Below are 14,600 nucleotides of genomic sequence, written 5' to 3' on the forward strand. Positions count from 1 at the left end.
TCACCAGCGCACCCTTCCCCAACTGCTTGTCCTCTGCAGTCTGATTGGAGCAGAGTTCCCAGCATCCATGCTCCTCCTCCCCTCCTCCTCCTGCTCCTTCTCCTCCTTTCCCCTCCCCTCTGCCCCCTCCCCCCTCCCCCTGCTCTTCTCCTCTGAGCCGCAGTCAGTGTTCAGCTACTTTGGCAGATGCTTCTGTCCGCAGCGGCCGGAGCTCCGGGAATAACCCGCCTGGCTTTGAGGGGAGCTCGGGTGTCCATTGCATCTTGCCCCGAGCCCCGGAGACGGAGAGGCAGGGTGGGGAGGCCCTGCTGCAAGAGGACAGGTACCACGGACAGCTCTAGCTCCCCAGCTGTGGGGTGTGTAGGGGTGTCTGTCTGTGGGGGGACTTGGCCAGCCTGCTGCTGAGGGCCCAAGTGCCCCCCTCTGGTGGGGGCCAGCCAGGGTGCGAGTGGGGAGCGCGGCAGGATGGAACCAGATGCCCTCTCAGCTCCCTCCCAGCCTCTGCCCATGGCTGAACCCTGGAAGTTATGGGACGGCTGGGAGTTTTCTTTTACTCTCTTGGCTCTCACTACACAACCCTTATTTGGTATGAGGGCATTTGAGTCTTGGGGGTGGGGGGGTGCCCCTTCCCCCTCCCCCTCCCCATGCCCTTTTATGCCCTTTTATGCCCTCATTGGAGATGCTGGAAGTGCAGAGGCATCTCCGGGTGCCTGACTGGTAGGCTGGACATCGCACACGGGACACAGCAGCTCCCTGACACCTTGCCAGCTGCCCGTCTCTTGCGTGCTCTTCTCCCTCCCGGGAGGGCCGTGGTAGGAGCATCTGTGCTTTGGGCTAGTCTGAGGACATGGGCAGGTGCTCTGGGGCCTGAGCCTTGGTGGGCTCTGGGCCTCCACAGCCGGCTCTGAGAGGCAGCAGCCGTCGGTGTGGCTGGGTGTGTCTCCTTGGAGCTGGGGTCCCTGCCCACAGACAGAGCCCCCCCCCCAGAGCCTTGTTTCTTCGAGGTTGGGACTTCTTTGCTTCCTTGTGGGAGGCTGGACCATTCTTTGGGGACTGTGGCAGAGGCTGGCTCCCAGCATCCTCCAGCCCCTGGCCATGACTCTGGCCTGCCTTCCGGGGTCATTTGTTTAATTTTTAATGACATGAGTTCCCCGGACAAACATGTATAGAGTCTGACGGGTGGGGGTGCCTCTAAAGCAAGGAGACAGACTGGCAGGGAGTAGCTACTAAATAAATGGTCGTCAAGTGAATGAATGAACGTGAAAGGCAAACGGGCAGGACTGGTTGGGACACAGGCAGTGGCCACCTGGGACTTTGGCCATGTAAAGAGCAGGAAACAGGAGGAAGAAGTGGGAGGAGCCTGGAGGTGACAGAGGGGCTTTGAGGGGCTCCCAGTCAGTCTGTGCAAGAGAAGGGGCTTGATCCCGGGCTGGCTCTAGTTCTCCTTACAGCCTCTGGTACTTACAGATGTAGCTTTCTAGGGGGAGACAGCAGTCTCAGAAATGGAGAAAGGCCTGTGAGAGAAACCACCTCTTTTGTGACCACAACCCCTCCCCCCATTCTTCATATCCCTTATCCTCACAACAATCAGGAGAGGGAAGTGGGGCAGACAGCAGATGAGAGGAAGTGATTTACAGAATCCATTTTAGAGCCAGCAGGGATCTTGGGATCTTCTAGCTCTTCCATTTTACATCTGGGGAAATTGAGTGACACAGTCTCAAGACTAGCGAGGGGCAGAGCCAAGTGCAAACTTCTTGTCACATTGTGTTGGCAGACAGTTCACCTAAATCAGGGAGGTTAAAAATAAAATTAGCACAGATTTCTGGGAAGTCCTGGTTTTGCAGATGATTATTTCTCTTTCCACTCCTCCTGGGGATGTAGCAAGAATTAGATGGTCAATATAGGAACGATCCTTTGAGCTGTTGGCAGGCGATCACATGAAAACCTGGTGGGAGGGTGTGGAAGGGGAAGAGAATCGGGCTTGATGAGCATGTCCGGGGCCCAATGAGCCAGCCTTGTGGGGTGCCCCATATATTCATGATCTGTCCCTTCAAGCATTTTGACCCCATCTTAAACAACCCGGGAGCTCCTTGTGCTAGTCATGGAGCCTGCCATGTGCTAGTCAAATCCTGCTTTCATCCCAGGGTCAAACCCTTTGCTTGGGAATTCAAATGGACTTTGAGGACTGGAGAGTCCGAAGGAAGTGTGGAGGAAGATCCACTTCCATTCCAACTCTGCCCAAGGGGCTAGCTTCAGAAAAACCCTGGTCAGAGTAAAGGCCAGTTGCTGCCTCCCTGATGGCTGCCCTAAATTCTGGCACCCATTTTCCAGGTAGCCATTTCTGCCTTTTTCACTGAGGAGGCTGTCCTTCCGGGGCATCTCTTGTCTGCAGCCTTCCCCAGAGCTCAAAAGAAAATGCTGGTACCTCAAAAGGCATCCTCACACAGATTTAAGCCAAAATTCTTTGGGATGATTGTGGGAAGGATTTAAGTGAAAGATCCTCGGACCTAAAGCCCCAAGGAAGGAGAGAGCCAGGACCCAGCCCTGCTGGAGAGTGACCCTGAGACCCTCCACAACTGTGCATTTAGAGTTAGGGTTAAGGTTAGTCTGCTGGCCAGCTCCTCCTCTAAATGAATGCATCTTGGTCAACAAATTGCAGGAAGAGAAAATAGGCCCCTTAGTCACCTTTGTGAGCTAGTAATAAAGGGCAAGGTCTTTCCCACTTCCTCAGCTGCCCTGAGAGTAGAGCCCTGAGTATTCTCATGCTGTCCTCAGAGTGGATCTCCTCTGTCTATACCTTGTTAGGGCCAGCTGCTCTCCTCTTCCCTCTGTCCTTCAGAGTCATTTGTACCTCTTGAAAAGTACCTGGGTTGCTAGGCTGTTCGAACCCAGAGAGGAAGGCTCACTACTTTTGGGGAAGAAGGTAACAGACTAAAAAAGCTTGACATATCTGACATATCTTTCCATTGTCCGTCTATTTGCTGTTCTCGTTTCATCCTTAAATGCTTTTGGACAGATTTTGTTTAATTGACAATTCTCACCAAGCTGTCTTTAAGCTGGTTTTTCCCTCCACAAGCTTCTCTTGTTTCATAAAATGATGCTACTTGTAATGGTCCACTGTCTTTATAAGATTTGACAAGTGAATTCATATTCTCAACTGGTGCTGCCCATGGCTGCCATGTTTCTCCATTTGGTGAGTGAATTAAAAAAAAACTTGATCTCACCAGTCATCCAGTAAAAACCAAGGGGACGAAGAACGTCTATTGCTCAGACTGGGATCTGTAGGTTCATGAACAATTTATGGAATCCCTCAATTAATCAATCAGTTAATCAAAGAGCAATAAGTGGCTGCTCTGAGCCAGGCATTCTGATAGATGCTGGGGAAACACATACAAAAAAAATGCAAGAATTACTATTTATCTGTCCTCCTGTCCATCTATCATCTTTCCATCTACCTATCTTTTTTCTGTTTTTCATTGTCTCTCTCCATTCTTCTGTCCATATGTTTATCTATTCATCCATCATCCTGTTTATGTGATCTTTTCCTTCCCAAGAGGCTCCTCCTGAAGCTGTCATCCACTGTCTTCACCATAGATTTTCTAGAAAACATCTTCTGTCCAATCTCTATGCCTCCTTAATCTCCTTCTCACTAAACCTCATCTCTTCCCTCCTCTTTATTGAAACTTCTCCCTCAGGTCACCAAGTACACCCCCAGCCTCCATTCTCATCCTCCCTGGTATGTGACAGTGCTTCCTTCTCCTGGCTCATATTGTAGCTAAGCCCTTTTGGTTCTCTCCTGTTTTTTTGACCACTTGTTCTCAATCCCCTTTGCTAGATCACCATCTGGGTCCCACCCCTTATAACTGTGGGTATCCCCCAAGGCTCTATATTGAGTCCTCTCTTCTCACATTCAGTGACATCATCAGCCCCCATGGATTCAATCATCTATGTAAATGATGGCCAGATCAAGGTACCCTTGTCTTTCCCCCAATCTCCAGTACTAGATCAGCAACTACCTATCAGATGTTCCAGCTACACATCCTGGAGAGAGCCCAGTCTTAGCATGACCAGACCAAGAATTCATTCTTTTCTCTTCCTGCCCAAATCCAGGCCTTTTCCAAATGTCTGTTTTTCTTAAGGATATCACCATCCTCCCAATCATCAAACTCACAACCCTACTTTGGTTAGATGGTACTGGATTTAGAATCAGGAAGATGAAACCCACCCTCAGACATTTATTTTGTTTTTTTTTTTTAATATTTTTATTTAAAATTTTGAGTTCCAAATCCTATATCTCTCTCCCCAAGACAGTAAACAATAAGATATAGCTTATGCATGTGCAACCACGTGAAACATTTAGTCATTTTGTACAAGAAGATTCAAATCAAAGGAAAAAAATGAAAGAAAGAAAATAGGAAATAGTATGTTCCACTCTGTATTTAGACAGTGTCAGTTTTTTCTCTGGAGGCATATAGCATGCACCATCATGAGTTCTTTGGGATTGTCTTGGATCATTGTATTGCTGAGAAGTGCTAAGTCATTCACAATTCTTCAGTGAACAATGTTGTTCACACTATTGCTGTGTACAACGTTCTCCTGGTTCTGTTCACTTCACTATGCATCACTTAAGGTTTTTCTGAAATCATTCTCCTTGTCACTTTTTTAACAGCCCAATAGTATTCTGTTGCAACCATATACCATAGTTTGTTTATCCATTCTTCAATTAATGGGCATCCCTTTGATTTCCATTCCTTAGTCACCACAAAAAGAGCTGCTGTAAATATTTTTGTATTTATAGGTCTTTCCCCTCCTTTTAAATTTTTTTTGGGGGGATATAGACCTAGTGGTATTTCTGGATCAAAGGATATGCACAGTCTTATAGTCCTTTGGGTACAATTACACATTGTTCTCCAGAATCACAACTGGCACTACTGTGCCTTAGTGTCCTAGTTTTCCCACATTTTCCCCTAAATCCAACATTTCAGTTTTTTGTCACATTAGCCACTCTCTTAGGTGTAAGGTAGTACCTCAGAGTTGTTTTAATTTGTATTTCTCTGATCAATAGTAATTTAGAACATTTTTTCAAGTCTAGATCTGATTTTTGTCTGAAAACTGCCTGTTTATGTCTTTTGACCATTTGTAAATTGAGGGATGACTTGTATTTTCTATGAATAGACTCAGTTCTCTATATACTTGAGAAATGAGGCCTTTATTAGAGATAGTTGTTGCAAAATTTTCCCTCTATTTTCTGCTTTCCTTCCAATTTGGATGCACTGGTTTTGTTTGTGCAAAAAAGTTTCAATGTTTTATAGTCAAAATGATCTATTTTACATTTTGTAGTGCTCTCTATATCTTCTTTGGCCTTAAATTCTTCTCTAGTCTATAAATCTGACAGATGAACTATTCCATGCCCTCTTAATTTGCTTATGGCATCACTCTTTCTTTATGTGCAAATCATGTACTTATTTTGACCTCATCTTAGTATTTCATATGAGATGTTGGTCTATACCTGACTTCTATCATACAGTTTTCCAGTTTTCCCAGCAGTTTCTACCAAACAATGAGTTTGTACCTGACTTCTATCATAGTTTTCCAGTTTTCCCAGCAGTTTCTACCAAACAATGAGTTTTTGTTCCAAAAGCTTTGATTTTGGGGTTAATTGTATACTAGATTACTATGGTCACTGACAATAATGTCATTTGTACCTAATCTATTTCACTGATCCACTATTTTTTTTCTTAGCCAATACCATATTGTTTTCATAATTACTACTTTATAATACAGTTCAGCCTCAGATGTTTATTAGCTGTGAAGCTTTAAGTCACAATCTCCTCCATCCTCAGCTTTCTCATCTATAAAATGGGAATCATAAGAGTATCAGCCTGTCGCAGTGGTGAGGACAAAAGGAGATCATATCTGTACAGTGCTTTGCAAACCCTACAATGCTATCTAAATGCTAAGTGTTATTATTATTATTCTCTTTTCTCTTATCCTGTCTCTAACCAAATGCCAAGACTTAATGAATCTGCTTTTCCTCTGTCTCTCTCCTCTTTCCTGGTCATAGCCTCACTGGTTTGCCTGCTTCTAACTTTTCCACTTTTAATCTGCCCCTCACATGGCTGCCAGTTATGGCCACATCACTCCTTGGCTCACACCTCCTCAATGGGTGCCTCTTACCTCTAGGATAATTCAGGGATCAGAGTTTTGCTTGGGACTGGCTTTGCTGGGGCTGGTTTTGGAGGCCTTCTTGGGAAACACCCTTTGGGTGTCATTTCCAGGTAACCCAAGTTTCCTCTGGTGGAGAGCTTCTGAGTACTGGGCTCCAAAGAGTCTATCGGGCACACTTTTTCCAGGGCCCAGAGGAGGGAGGAAGGAGCCCATTACTCCCTTGTTTCCTGCCTCTCTCCTCTCGCCAGGAGAGTCTGTTGCCCCAGGACAGCCTTCCTATGATGGACTAGGGCTGTTATGATAGTCTTTCTCTCACCATCCTTCCTGGAACCCCAGGCTCCCATCACCCTACTTTTCTAGAATATATCACCCTGCCCCTGCCACCCACCCCCACTCTAATCTGTCCAGCCCAGACCCTGCCACACCTTCCTTATTTTCTCTCAGACTGCTGCCCTTCACCTGAGTGTCCCTGTGTCTTCCCTATAAAATATAACCCACATGTCCCCCACTGAGTCCTCTGTGATCGTCCCTCTCATAGCTTGACCCTTGGGGCTCATAGCCTGTATGATCCTTTGCTGAAGCCTGCTCTTGTCTAGATTGTGAGCTCTCCAAGGACAGGCTCCCCCCCTGCGGAGGGTCCAGAGAGTGGGCAGGCTTGGCCCACTGGCATGAAATGGGCAAGGACTGGGGAGCTCCCAGAGAGGCCTTCTGCCTCTTCCATTTGACAAAGAGAGAAAATGATTTTTACCACTTAGTGCTTGTGGTTTGGTGGTTAAAAACCTCTCCAAGTTCAGGGTGCAGGCAGGCAGCAGGTGGGGCAGAGTCCCCCTCTCCTTCTTGGTCAGTCTCTGCCTTTTGTGCTGGGGTGGAGGTGGGAGCTAACTCTTGCTCCCCTAGCATTGATCAACATCAGTGGAACAAAGAGGAAATGGCCACACGTGGATCACCGTGGTGGCTTGTGCTTATTATGCACTCAGAGTCCTGCTCCGGTAACAGCTGATCAGCCTTCCTTGGAGGGAGCCCCAGGACAGAGCTCTGTCATCATCATCCTCATTCCAAGCACCTACTTTGTGGAGGCAGGAAACAACAGTTTCATGTGATGTTAGGGAGGAAAGAACAGGAGAAGACCAGAAGAATCACAGGCTGGGTCCTGATAGAATTGGCAGGGATTTCCAAGCTCCCATCAGGGTTGTCTGATACCCTGCGATTTAATAAAGAAAGATACTATCATTGTCTTCAAGGAAGGGAAGAGAACTATGGGCCAATGAGCTTGATTTTGATTTTTAGGAATATGTCAGAGTTGATTGTAACAGAGACAGCTGGTTAGTAAATGATGATTACCAAGAGCCAGCATAGCTCCCAAACTGGATCCTCTTTGGGAGAGACTTCTAAACTAGTCCAGATGCTAGGGAGATAGAATTTACAAAGTTGTCATTGTTTTGTTTTAGTAAAATTTATTCCCGTAGAAAAGGTGGTGCTTTCTGTTCTACACAATAGCACAATTATATGGAGTTGCAGCAGCTTTGATGGTTGCACTCAAGGAGTAATCATGAATGGTTGGATGTCAATGCAGAAGGTCTCAAGCCAATGTTTGATCCATTTGTACTGGGACCTGTACTATCCAAACATTTATCAGTGACTTGGATAAAGGCATAGGAAGTGTGGCTTGTGTGATAGATCAAAGAGTCCTTGACAATCTAGAACACTGGGCTGAACCTAATAAGTCAGAATCCAATAGGGACGCATTTTTCTTTTTCTTTTTTTTTATATTTTATTTTATTTTATAATAACTTTATATTGACAGAATCCATGCCAGGGTAATTTTTTTTTTACAACATTATCCCTTGCACTCACTTCTGTTCCAATTTTTCCCCTCCCTCCCTCCACCCCCTCCCCTAGATGGCAAGCAGTCCTATATATGTTAGATATGTTGCAGTATATCCTAGATACAATATATGTTTGCAGAACTGAACAGTTCTCTTGTTGCACAGGGAGAATTGGATTCAGAAGGTAAAAATAACCCGGGAAGAAAAACAAAAATGCAGATAGTTCACATTTGTTTCCCAGTGTTTGTTTTACATTGAGTCCTTTGGGATTGTCCTGGACCATTGTATGACTGAGAAGAGCCAAGTCATTCACAGGAGAGCATGGTTACAATGTTGCTAGTTCTGCAGACAAACTTCCTTTTACTTTACTATGTATCAGTTTCTGCAGACAAATTTCTCCTTTCACTTTATTATATATCAGTTTCTGCAAACTTTTCCTTTCATTTTCCTATGTATCAGTTTATGTCAAACCTTCCAGCAATTCCTTGCAACTGCTCCAAATATTTTCTGGTATACCTGGCTCCTTTCATCTTTTTATGATCTCTTTGGGATATTGACTTCTCAGTGATATTGCTGGATCAAAGGATATGTACAGTTTTATAGCTAATAGGAACAAACTTAAAGTTCTATCAAGGGGTTCAAAAAGCCACCTTCTAATTCTAGACCTAGAAGTGCCCTCAGAAGGCATCAAATTCATTTTAGAACTGAGGAAATTAAAGCTCAGTAAGTTTAAGTGACCAGTCCAACATTACTTGAGCAGATGGCAGAGGGGAGTCCTAATATGGGTTTTCTGATTCTGGAGCTAATGGTGCTCTTCACTGAAGGGTGAGACTCACCACAAACTTATCTGAGGAAGATCTGGGAGGCCAGTGTGACATCCCGGCCAAAAGAGTCAGTGCTATTTTGGGCTGCCCTGAGGGACAAGAGCTTCAAGAAATGAGGGATGGTCATCTCTATGTTTTCTGACCTGGTCAGACACTATTTGGAGTATTGTGTTTGGGTGTTTGAGAAGCCATCCATAGGAGGGAGACCAAGGAAGACCAGTTGGAAAAAATAGGAATATTTAGCTTGGGTAAGACAAGGCAGTTCTTCTTCTGGTAATTATCTTTATTCAGAATTATTGTCTTTTGGGAAAGAATCTAACTTTGCTCTATTCAAGAAGTAGAGATGTTATCAAGGGGCTTATCTGGTGTTAGGAAGAGCCATCCTATGTCACTGGTGACCATACTGAGCTGGCAGCTTCTCCTTAGAGCTTCTCAAAGAGTCATTGGGTAGCTGGATACCAGGTATTATTTTCAGATATGGATGAGATCAGGAAGCCATCAAAGTCCTTCCCAACTCTAAATACAGAAATGTGTGATGACAAGTACAGGTAGATCTTACTGTTCTTGGGCAGGACTATAGTGAAGAGGAAGCTTGAAGAATACAGACTGAAGCGGTCTATTTTTCACTTTGTTTCTTTTCTTTCTTTCTTTGAGTTGCTTATACAAAATGACTAGGATGGAAATGTTTTCCATACTTGCACATATGTAACCTATATCTGATTGCTTACTGTCTCAGAAAGGGAGGAAGGAACAAAATTTGAAAAAAAAAACTTTAAATAAAAATATTAAGAAGCTTGTGGGAGCTTATTACAGACAAGAGCAAAAGAGGGAGAAATAGAGGCTTTCACAGGCAAGAGATGCAGTCAAGAGAAGAAGAGGGAGCATGGGACCAATGGCATCTATTTTCTCCTTTTATGTATATGGAGGCAATTAGGGTTAAGGATAACACAGTTAGTGAGTGTCTAAGGCTGGATTTGAACTCAAATCTTCTTGACTGAACAGCTCAACAGCCCCTATTTTTTCCAAAAAGTGTGAGATGAGATATTCCACTGTGAAAGTGTGGGCCAACAGCACAAGGGTGGAAAAAAACCAATCTGGATCTGACAGCTTATTTTGGGGAACATTGAGACTTCCTAAGGCAGGGGTGCTTCTGGAGTCAGAGGATCTTGGATTGAGTAGCATCTCTGCAGGATGAGTGTCCCTTGTCTAGTGACTAAGACCCCCCTGACCTTCAGTTTCCTCCCTGCTGGCCTCTGACCTAAAATGGGTCTTAAAGCTACCCCTCTGCCTAGAAAACCATTTATTTATAGCAGAGAAAGGTCAGTCTGTTTGGGGAAGGGGAGGGGAAGGAAATAAGCATTTATTAAGCACTTATAAATTGTGTGTCAGGTACCATGATACTATATGATCTTATTTGATCTTCACAACACCTCTCCATTTTAATACTTGAAGAAACTGGGGCAGACAGAGATAAAGTGACAGAATCTTCTCAGAGATCACATTGAACATAGCGAGCACTTGATAGATAATGATGGATTTGTATTGAATTGACTCCAACACCGGAGACCAGGGCAGCACCCCCCAGGGGTTATCTGTTAAGGTGAGTGTCCTTCCTGTGTCCATGTGAGGGGCATGGCCATGAAGCTTGCACTTGAGGACGGATTTCAGAACTTCTCTGAGCCCTCTAGAGTCAATAACTTCCAGCCACCATGAGCCCAAATAAAAAGAGTTCCACTACAGGCAACTTGAACCTTCCGAGGCTTCCAGAAATGAGGAGACAAGGCAGGTCCTTCCATTTTAAGTGCATTTTGATTTCTTCTCCAATCAGGGCCTACCATTTTACTGTATAAATTTCTCCCAGATGAGGAAAGCCCTCCATCTATGCAGATCACTACCTGCTTCAAGGTCTGAGGGTCCCCCAGCTATAAGCCTTTACAGGAGGAACCTGAACCCGGGGCTTCTTATCTTGGAAAGGCCAGAGGCCTCCTTCCCATTGGAATCTGATTCCGCCTGGCATCTCTGATCTATTTCCCTGTGCTCCCACCCAGCGGTTTGGAGATTCCCAGCAGCACGAGTGGTGGAGATGCTGGCTCTCTGGTGGGGAGCAGAGGCCGTGCCGAGCCCGGGGCACCGGGATGGAGCCCTCCCGACTGAAGAAGACCAGCTCTGAGGAGGAGGAGGGAGACGAGGAGGAGGACGGCTACATCATCCCCCACAAGAAGACCTCGAAACTCGAAATGGTCCCGAATCTCAGGAGAAGCAACAGCGGCCGGTCCAAAAACAAGAGGCGCCAGTACGCTTTTGGCAGCAATGAGAAGGTGCGCCCCGCCCCCGCCCACTCCCTCCCCTCCTCCCCTCCTCTCCCTCCTTTCTTTGTCCCTCTTCCCTCCCCTTCTTTTTTCCTCCCTCTTCTCTCCCTCTCCCCACGCCATCTCCCTGGGTCTCTCCCCTCACTGGAGGCTTCAGTCTGCCATCCTTTGGTTCCTCCATTCATTGCTTCATTCATTGACTGGTGATTTCGTGGTACCTCCGGGCCTGGCCCAGCTTGGCCCCTGCCCGGTGGGATAGTGAGCAGCCTTTGAGCGGGAGCTCTCCCTGCTGGTGAGAGCGGCCCTTGACTGAGGGGGAGCCGAGGCTGTAGCGGGGGTCTGCGCTCGGGAGGTAGCTGCAGGGAGGGACTCAGAGCAGCCCTGAGACTTGACTCTGAGGTTCAGTGGCCACATCTGGCAAAGGGGTTGAGGATGCTTTCCCTTCTGCCTCCCAGGAGTCGCTTAATAGGCCTGAGGGCCTCAGGGACAGGCAATCCCTGGGTTTTTTGTTTGGGGGGAGCTGCCTGTGGGAGCTTGTGGGCAGAACAGGCTCAGCAGCCCAGGAGGAGGAGTGCTCCCTCCCAGGCTGGGTGTGATGGAGAGATTTCCTGGGACCTCCAAGGGACCGTCTGCTTTCCTTGCTCACAGGAGAACCTCAGCTCCTGGATCCCAGAGAACATCAAGAAGAAAGAGTGTGTGTATTTTGTGGAGAGTTCGAAGACTTCGGACTCGGGGTAGGAAACATGCTGGGGATGGGACTCTCTTCCCTGTGTCCCTTGTGCATTTTGCCATGAGTCAGCCAGGCAAAGCAGTGCCCCTAGGTCTGCTGCAGGGCCTCCTGCCCTTCCTATGTCCAGCCACCCCCTGGCATTTCCAAACTCACCCTCATTGGGTCTACATTTCAGAGGTTTGGATTCTGGGACTTCCCCACCCTGGGTCAACCATGGGGCAAAGTCTAGGCAAGTTTCTGGGTGTTTTCAACACTCTGTGACAGCAACCTATTTAACAGGTAAAGAACTGCTTGCCATCTGGGGGAGGGGGTGGAGGGAGGGAGGGGAAAAATCGGAATAGAAGTGAGTGCAAGGGATAATGCTGTAAAAAATTACCCTGGAATGGGTTCTGTCAATAAAAAGTTATTTTAAAAAAAACACTCTGTGACAGGGAGATTACAATTAATTAGGCTAAATGTAAAGTCCTTCATAGCGGCTCAGAAAGTCAGTGCCAAAAAGGAGTCTTTTGGATGCAAGAGACTAAAAAGATATTTGAAGGGACTACAAGAGGGAATTAGCCTGGAAACTGGCATACTGAGGAGTGTCAGCAGGCCCTCTACATTGCCACACTTTCCCTGCCTCACTTTAGTGATCCCAGTAAATATTAGGCAGGATTTCCCATTTGAGGAAGACTTGGAGTCTGAGCCAGAGGTAAGATTTATGCTTATTCTTCTAGGATCAGTCTGGTTGCTAGAGAAAGGTACCCAGTGATGGTTCTGTGATGGGCTAAATGAAAAGGTTAAATTCAAGAGACAAATGTAAAGACCTACACTGAGATCCAAACAATCAATGGAACAAACATACCATGGAGATCAGAGTTAACCTTGGTTCATGTAAAAAGAGAGGGGCAGTTTCAGTTAAGGACTAATTAGAATGGGTTGAACTTAGAAGGACCCACCTTCTACTTCTTAAATGACTTTAGGTCTGTTACTATTCCCCCCTCCATAAAGCTTCTCCACTGCCCCATTCCTGCTGAAAGAGCTATGACTTATTTGTGAGCAGCCTTACTCACTGTCCCTTCTGCTCTCCCTCCTCAGGGCTTTGAGAGCAGGGACTGTCTGAGCCCCTCTCTCCAGACACACAGTCGGCACCTTGTGGGTGCTTATGGCTGGGGTGTGGCTGATGGGAGGTGTGTCCTTCTAGGAAAGTGGTGTGTGAATGTGGTTACACGCGAGAGCAGCACCTGGAGGAGGCCACCAAGCCCCAAGTATTCCAGGGGAAAGAATGGGACCTGAAGAAGCACGTCCAGGAGATGCCGACCGATGCTTTTGGGGACATTGTCTTCACAGGCTTGGGACAGAAGGTGGGAAAGGTTGGTTCTCCGTGACTTTGTTGTTCTTGGGGGATTCTCATTTCATAGATTCTGTCATGGTGATGTCTGGATTCTCCTGTCTGGTAAGCGAGGTCATTGAAACCCAAAGGGAAGGGGGAAAGGAATGCACATTTATTAAACACCTACTGTGTGCCAGGTCCTGGGTTAAGTGCTTCACAATGATTATCACATTGGATTCCCCACAACAATCCTGGTAAGCAGATGCTGTTATTAGCCCCCTTTTATAGATAAGGACATAGAGGCAGAAGTTAAAATGACTTGTCCAGGTCACATAGCTGACAAGTGTTTGAGGCAGAATTCAGGTCTTCCTGACTCCAGAGCATATTGTCCACTAGCTACCATTTGCATTGCTCCCAAAGAGGGCCCACCTCTCCATGCCAGGGTGTCAACTCCCTTTTTCCCAGCACCCATGGGGGAATTTGCCTTGGGTATCTTCATGGTGGCTGAACATCTCTTCTTCTGGTACTGGAAGCTCAGGTTAGCCCATTCTGACTGAAGACATGTCATGGGCTAGACCCGGTGCTGGGCATTGTAATGGGCATAATGTGCCTATTTTGTTTTGTATCCCAGGGCCTTGCTTACAATAGGTGATTAATAACTATTTCACTAGTTCAGCTATTATGTTGAACTGAAAAGACTCGGTTTCTGCCCAAGACTTTTAGCCATGAGAGAAGGTGTAGCCTGGACTGCGGCCCAGACCCCAGGTCTCGCTCTCCTCAAAGGAGGGAGGGAGGGGGTTTCCAGAATGACATCTTCCCCTTCTTTCAGACAGGAGTAGGGATCCTTTGGGATTCCAGACCTTCATTCTTCACCTTTGACTTAAGGAAGGAAAGAACGTCTCATGGACCATCAGATTTCTCTAGCTTCCTCACAGCCAGAAAGGACAATAATCCAAGAGCAAGCATTTATTAAGCACCTGCTGTGAGCTAGGCAGATACACAGACAGAAGGGAAATAGTCCCTGCCCTCCAAAAATTTGCAATCTAGCCAGAGAAAACAATATAGGTATATACAAATCCAATCCCAGATACATTTTTGGGAGAGTGGAAAAAGGTCACTAGCAGCTACAGGGGCTGGAAAAACCCTCACAAGAGAAGGTGGCACTTCAACAAATCTCAAGATTCGGATAAGTGTCAGTGAGCAGGAGCGGCATTCCAGGTAGGCACAACAGCCAGTGCAAAGGTGCAGAGACAGGAAATGGAGGTTATGGGTGAGAAATGTCAAATAAGCCAATTAGGCTGATTATAAAGCTTTTGAAGAGAGAAAAGTGGGGGGAAGGGGGCTTGAATGCCAAGCACTGACATTTGTATCTGTCCTGGAAGCAATAGGGAGCCACTGGAACTTCTTGGAAGGAATCCCAGAAGAATTCCC

The 14,600-nt window shown here is 46.5% G+C and overlaps 1 protein-coding gene across 2 annotated transcripts in view; it reads left to right on the forward strand.

The window, feature by feature from the left end:
- TRPM2 (transient receptor potential cation channel subfamily M member 2) overlaps positions 1 to 14,600 on the forward strand; it is a 43,378-nt gene continuing 28,778 nt past the window's right edge. For both annotated transcript variants that reach the window (XM_051998189.1, XM_051998190.1), the window contains exons 1-4: positions 1 to 322; positions 10,867 to 11,136; positions 11,776 to 11,861; positions 13,041 to 13,209. In XM_051998189.1, the coding sequence (XP_051854149.1) occupies positions 10,954 to 11,136; positions 11,776 to 11,861; positions 13,041 to 13,209 (438 nt within the window). In that variant the 5' untranslated portion in view covers positions 1 to 322; positions 10,867 to 10,953. The remainder of the gene's footprint in view (positions 323 to 10,866; positions 11,137 to 11,775; positions 11,862 to 13,040; positions 13,210 to 14,600) is intronic.

This window comes from Antechinus flavipes, chromosome 4 (genome assembly GCF_016432865.1).
Source record: "Antechinus flavipes isolate AdamAnt ecotype Samford, QLD, Australia chromosome 4, AdamAnt_v2, whole genome shotgun sequence".
In the NCBI taxonomy this organism is placed as follows: domain Eukaryota; kingdom Metazoa; phylum Chordata; class Mammalia; order Dasyuromorphia; family Dasyuridae; genus Antechinus; species Antechinus flavipes.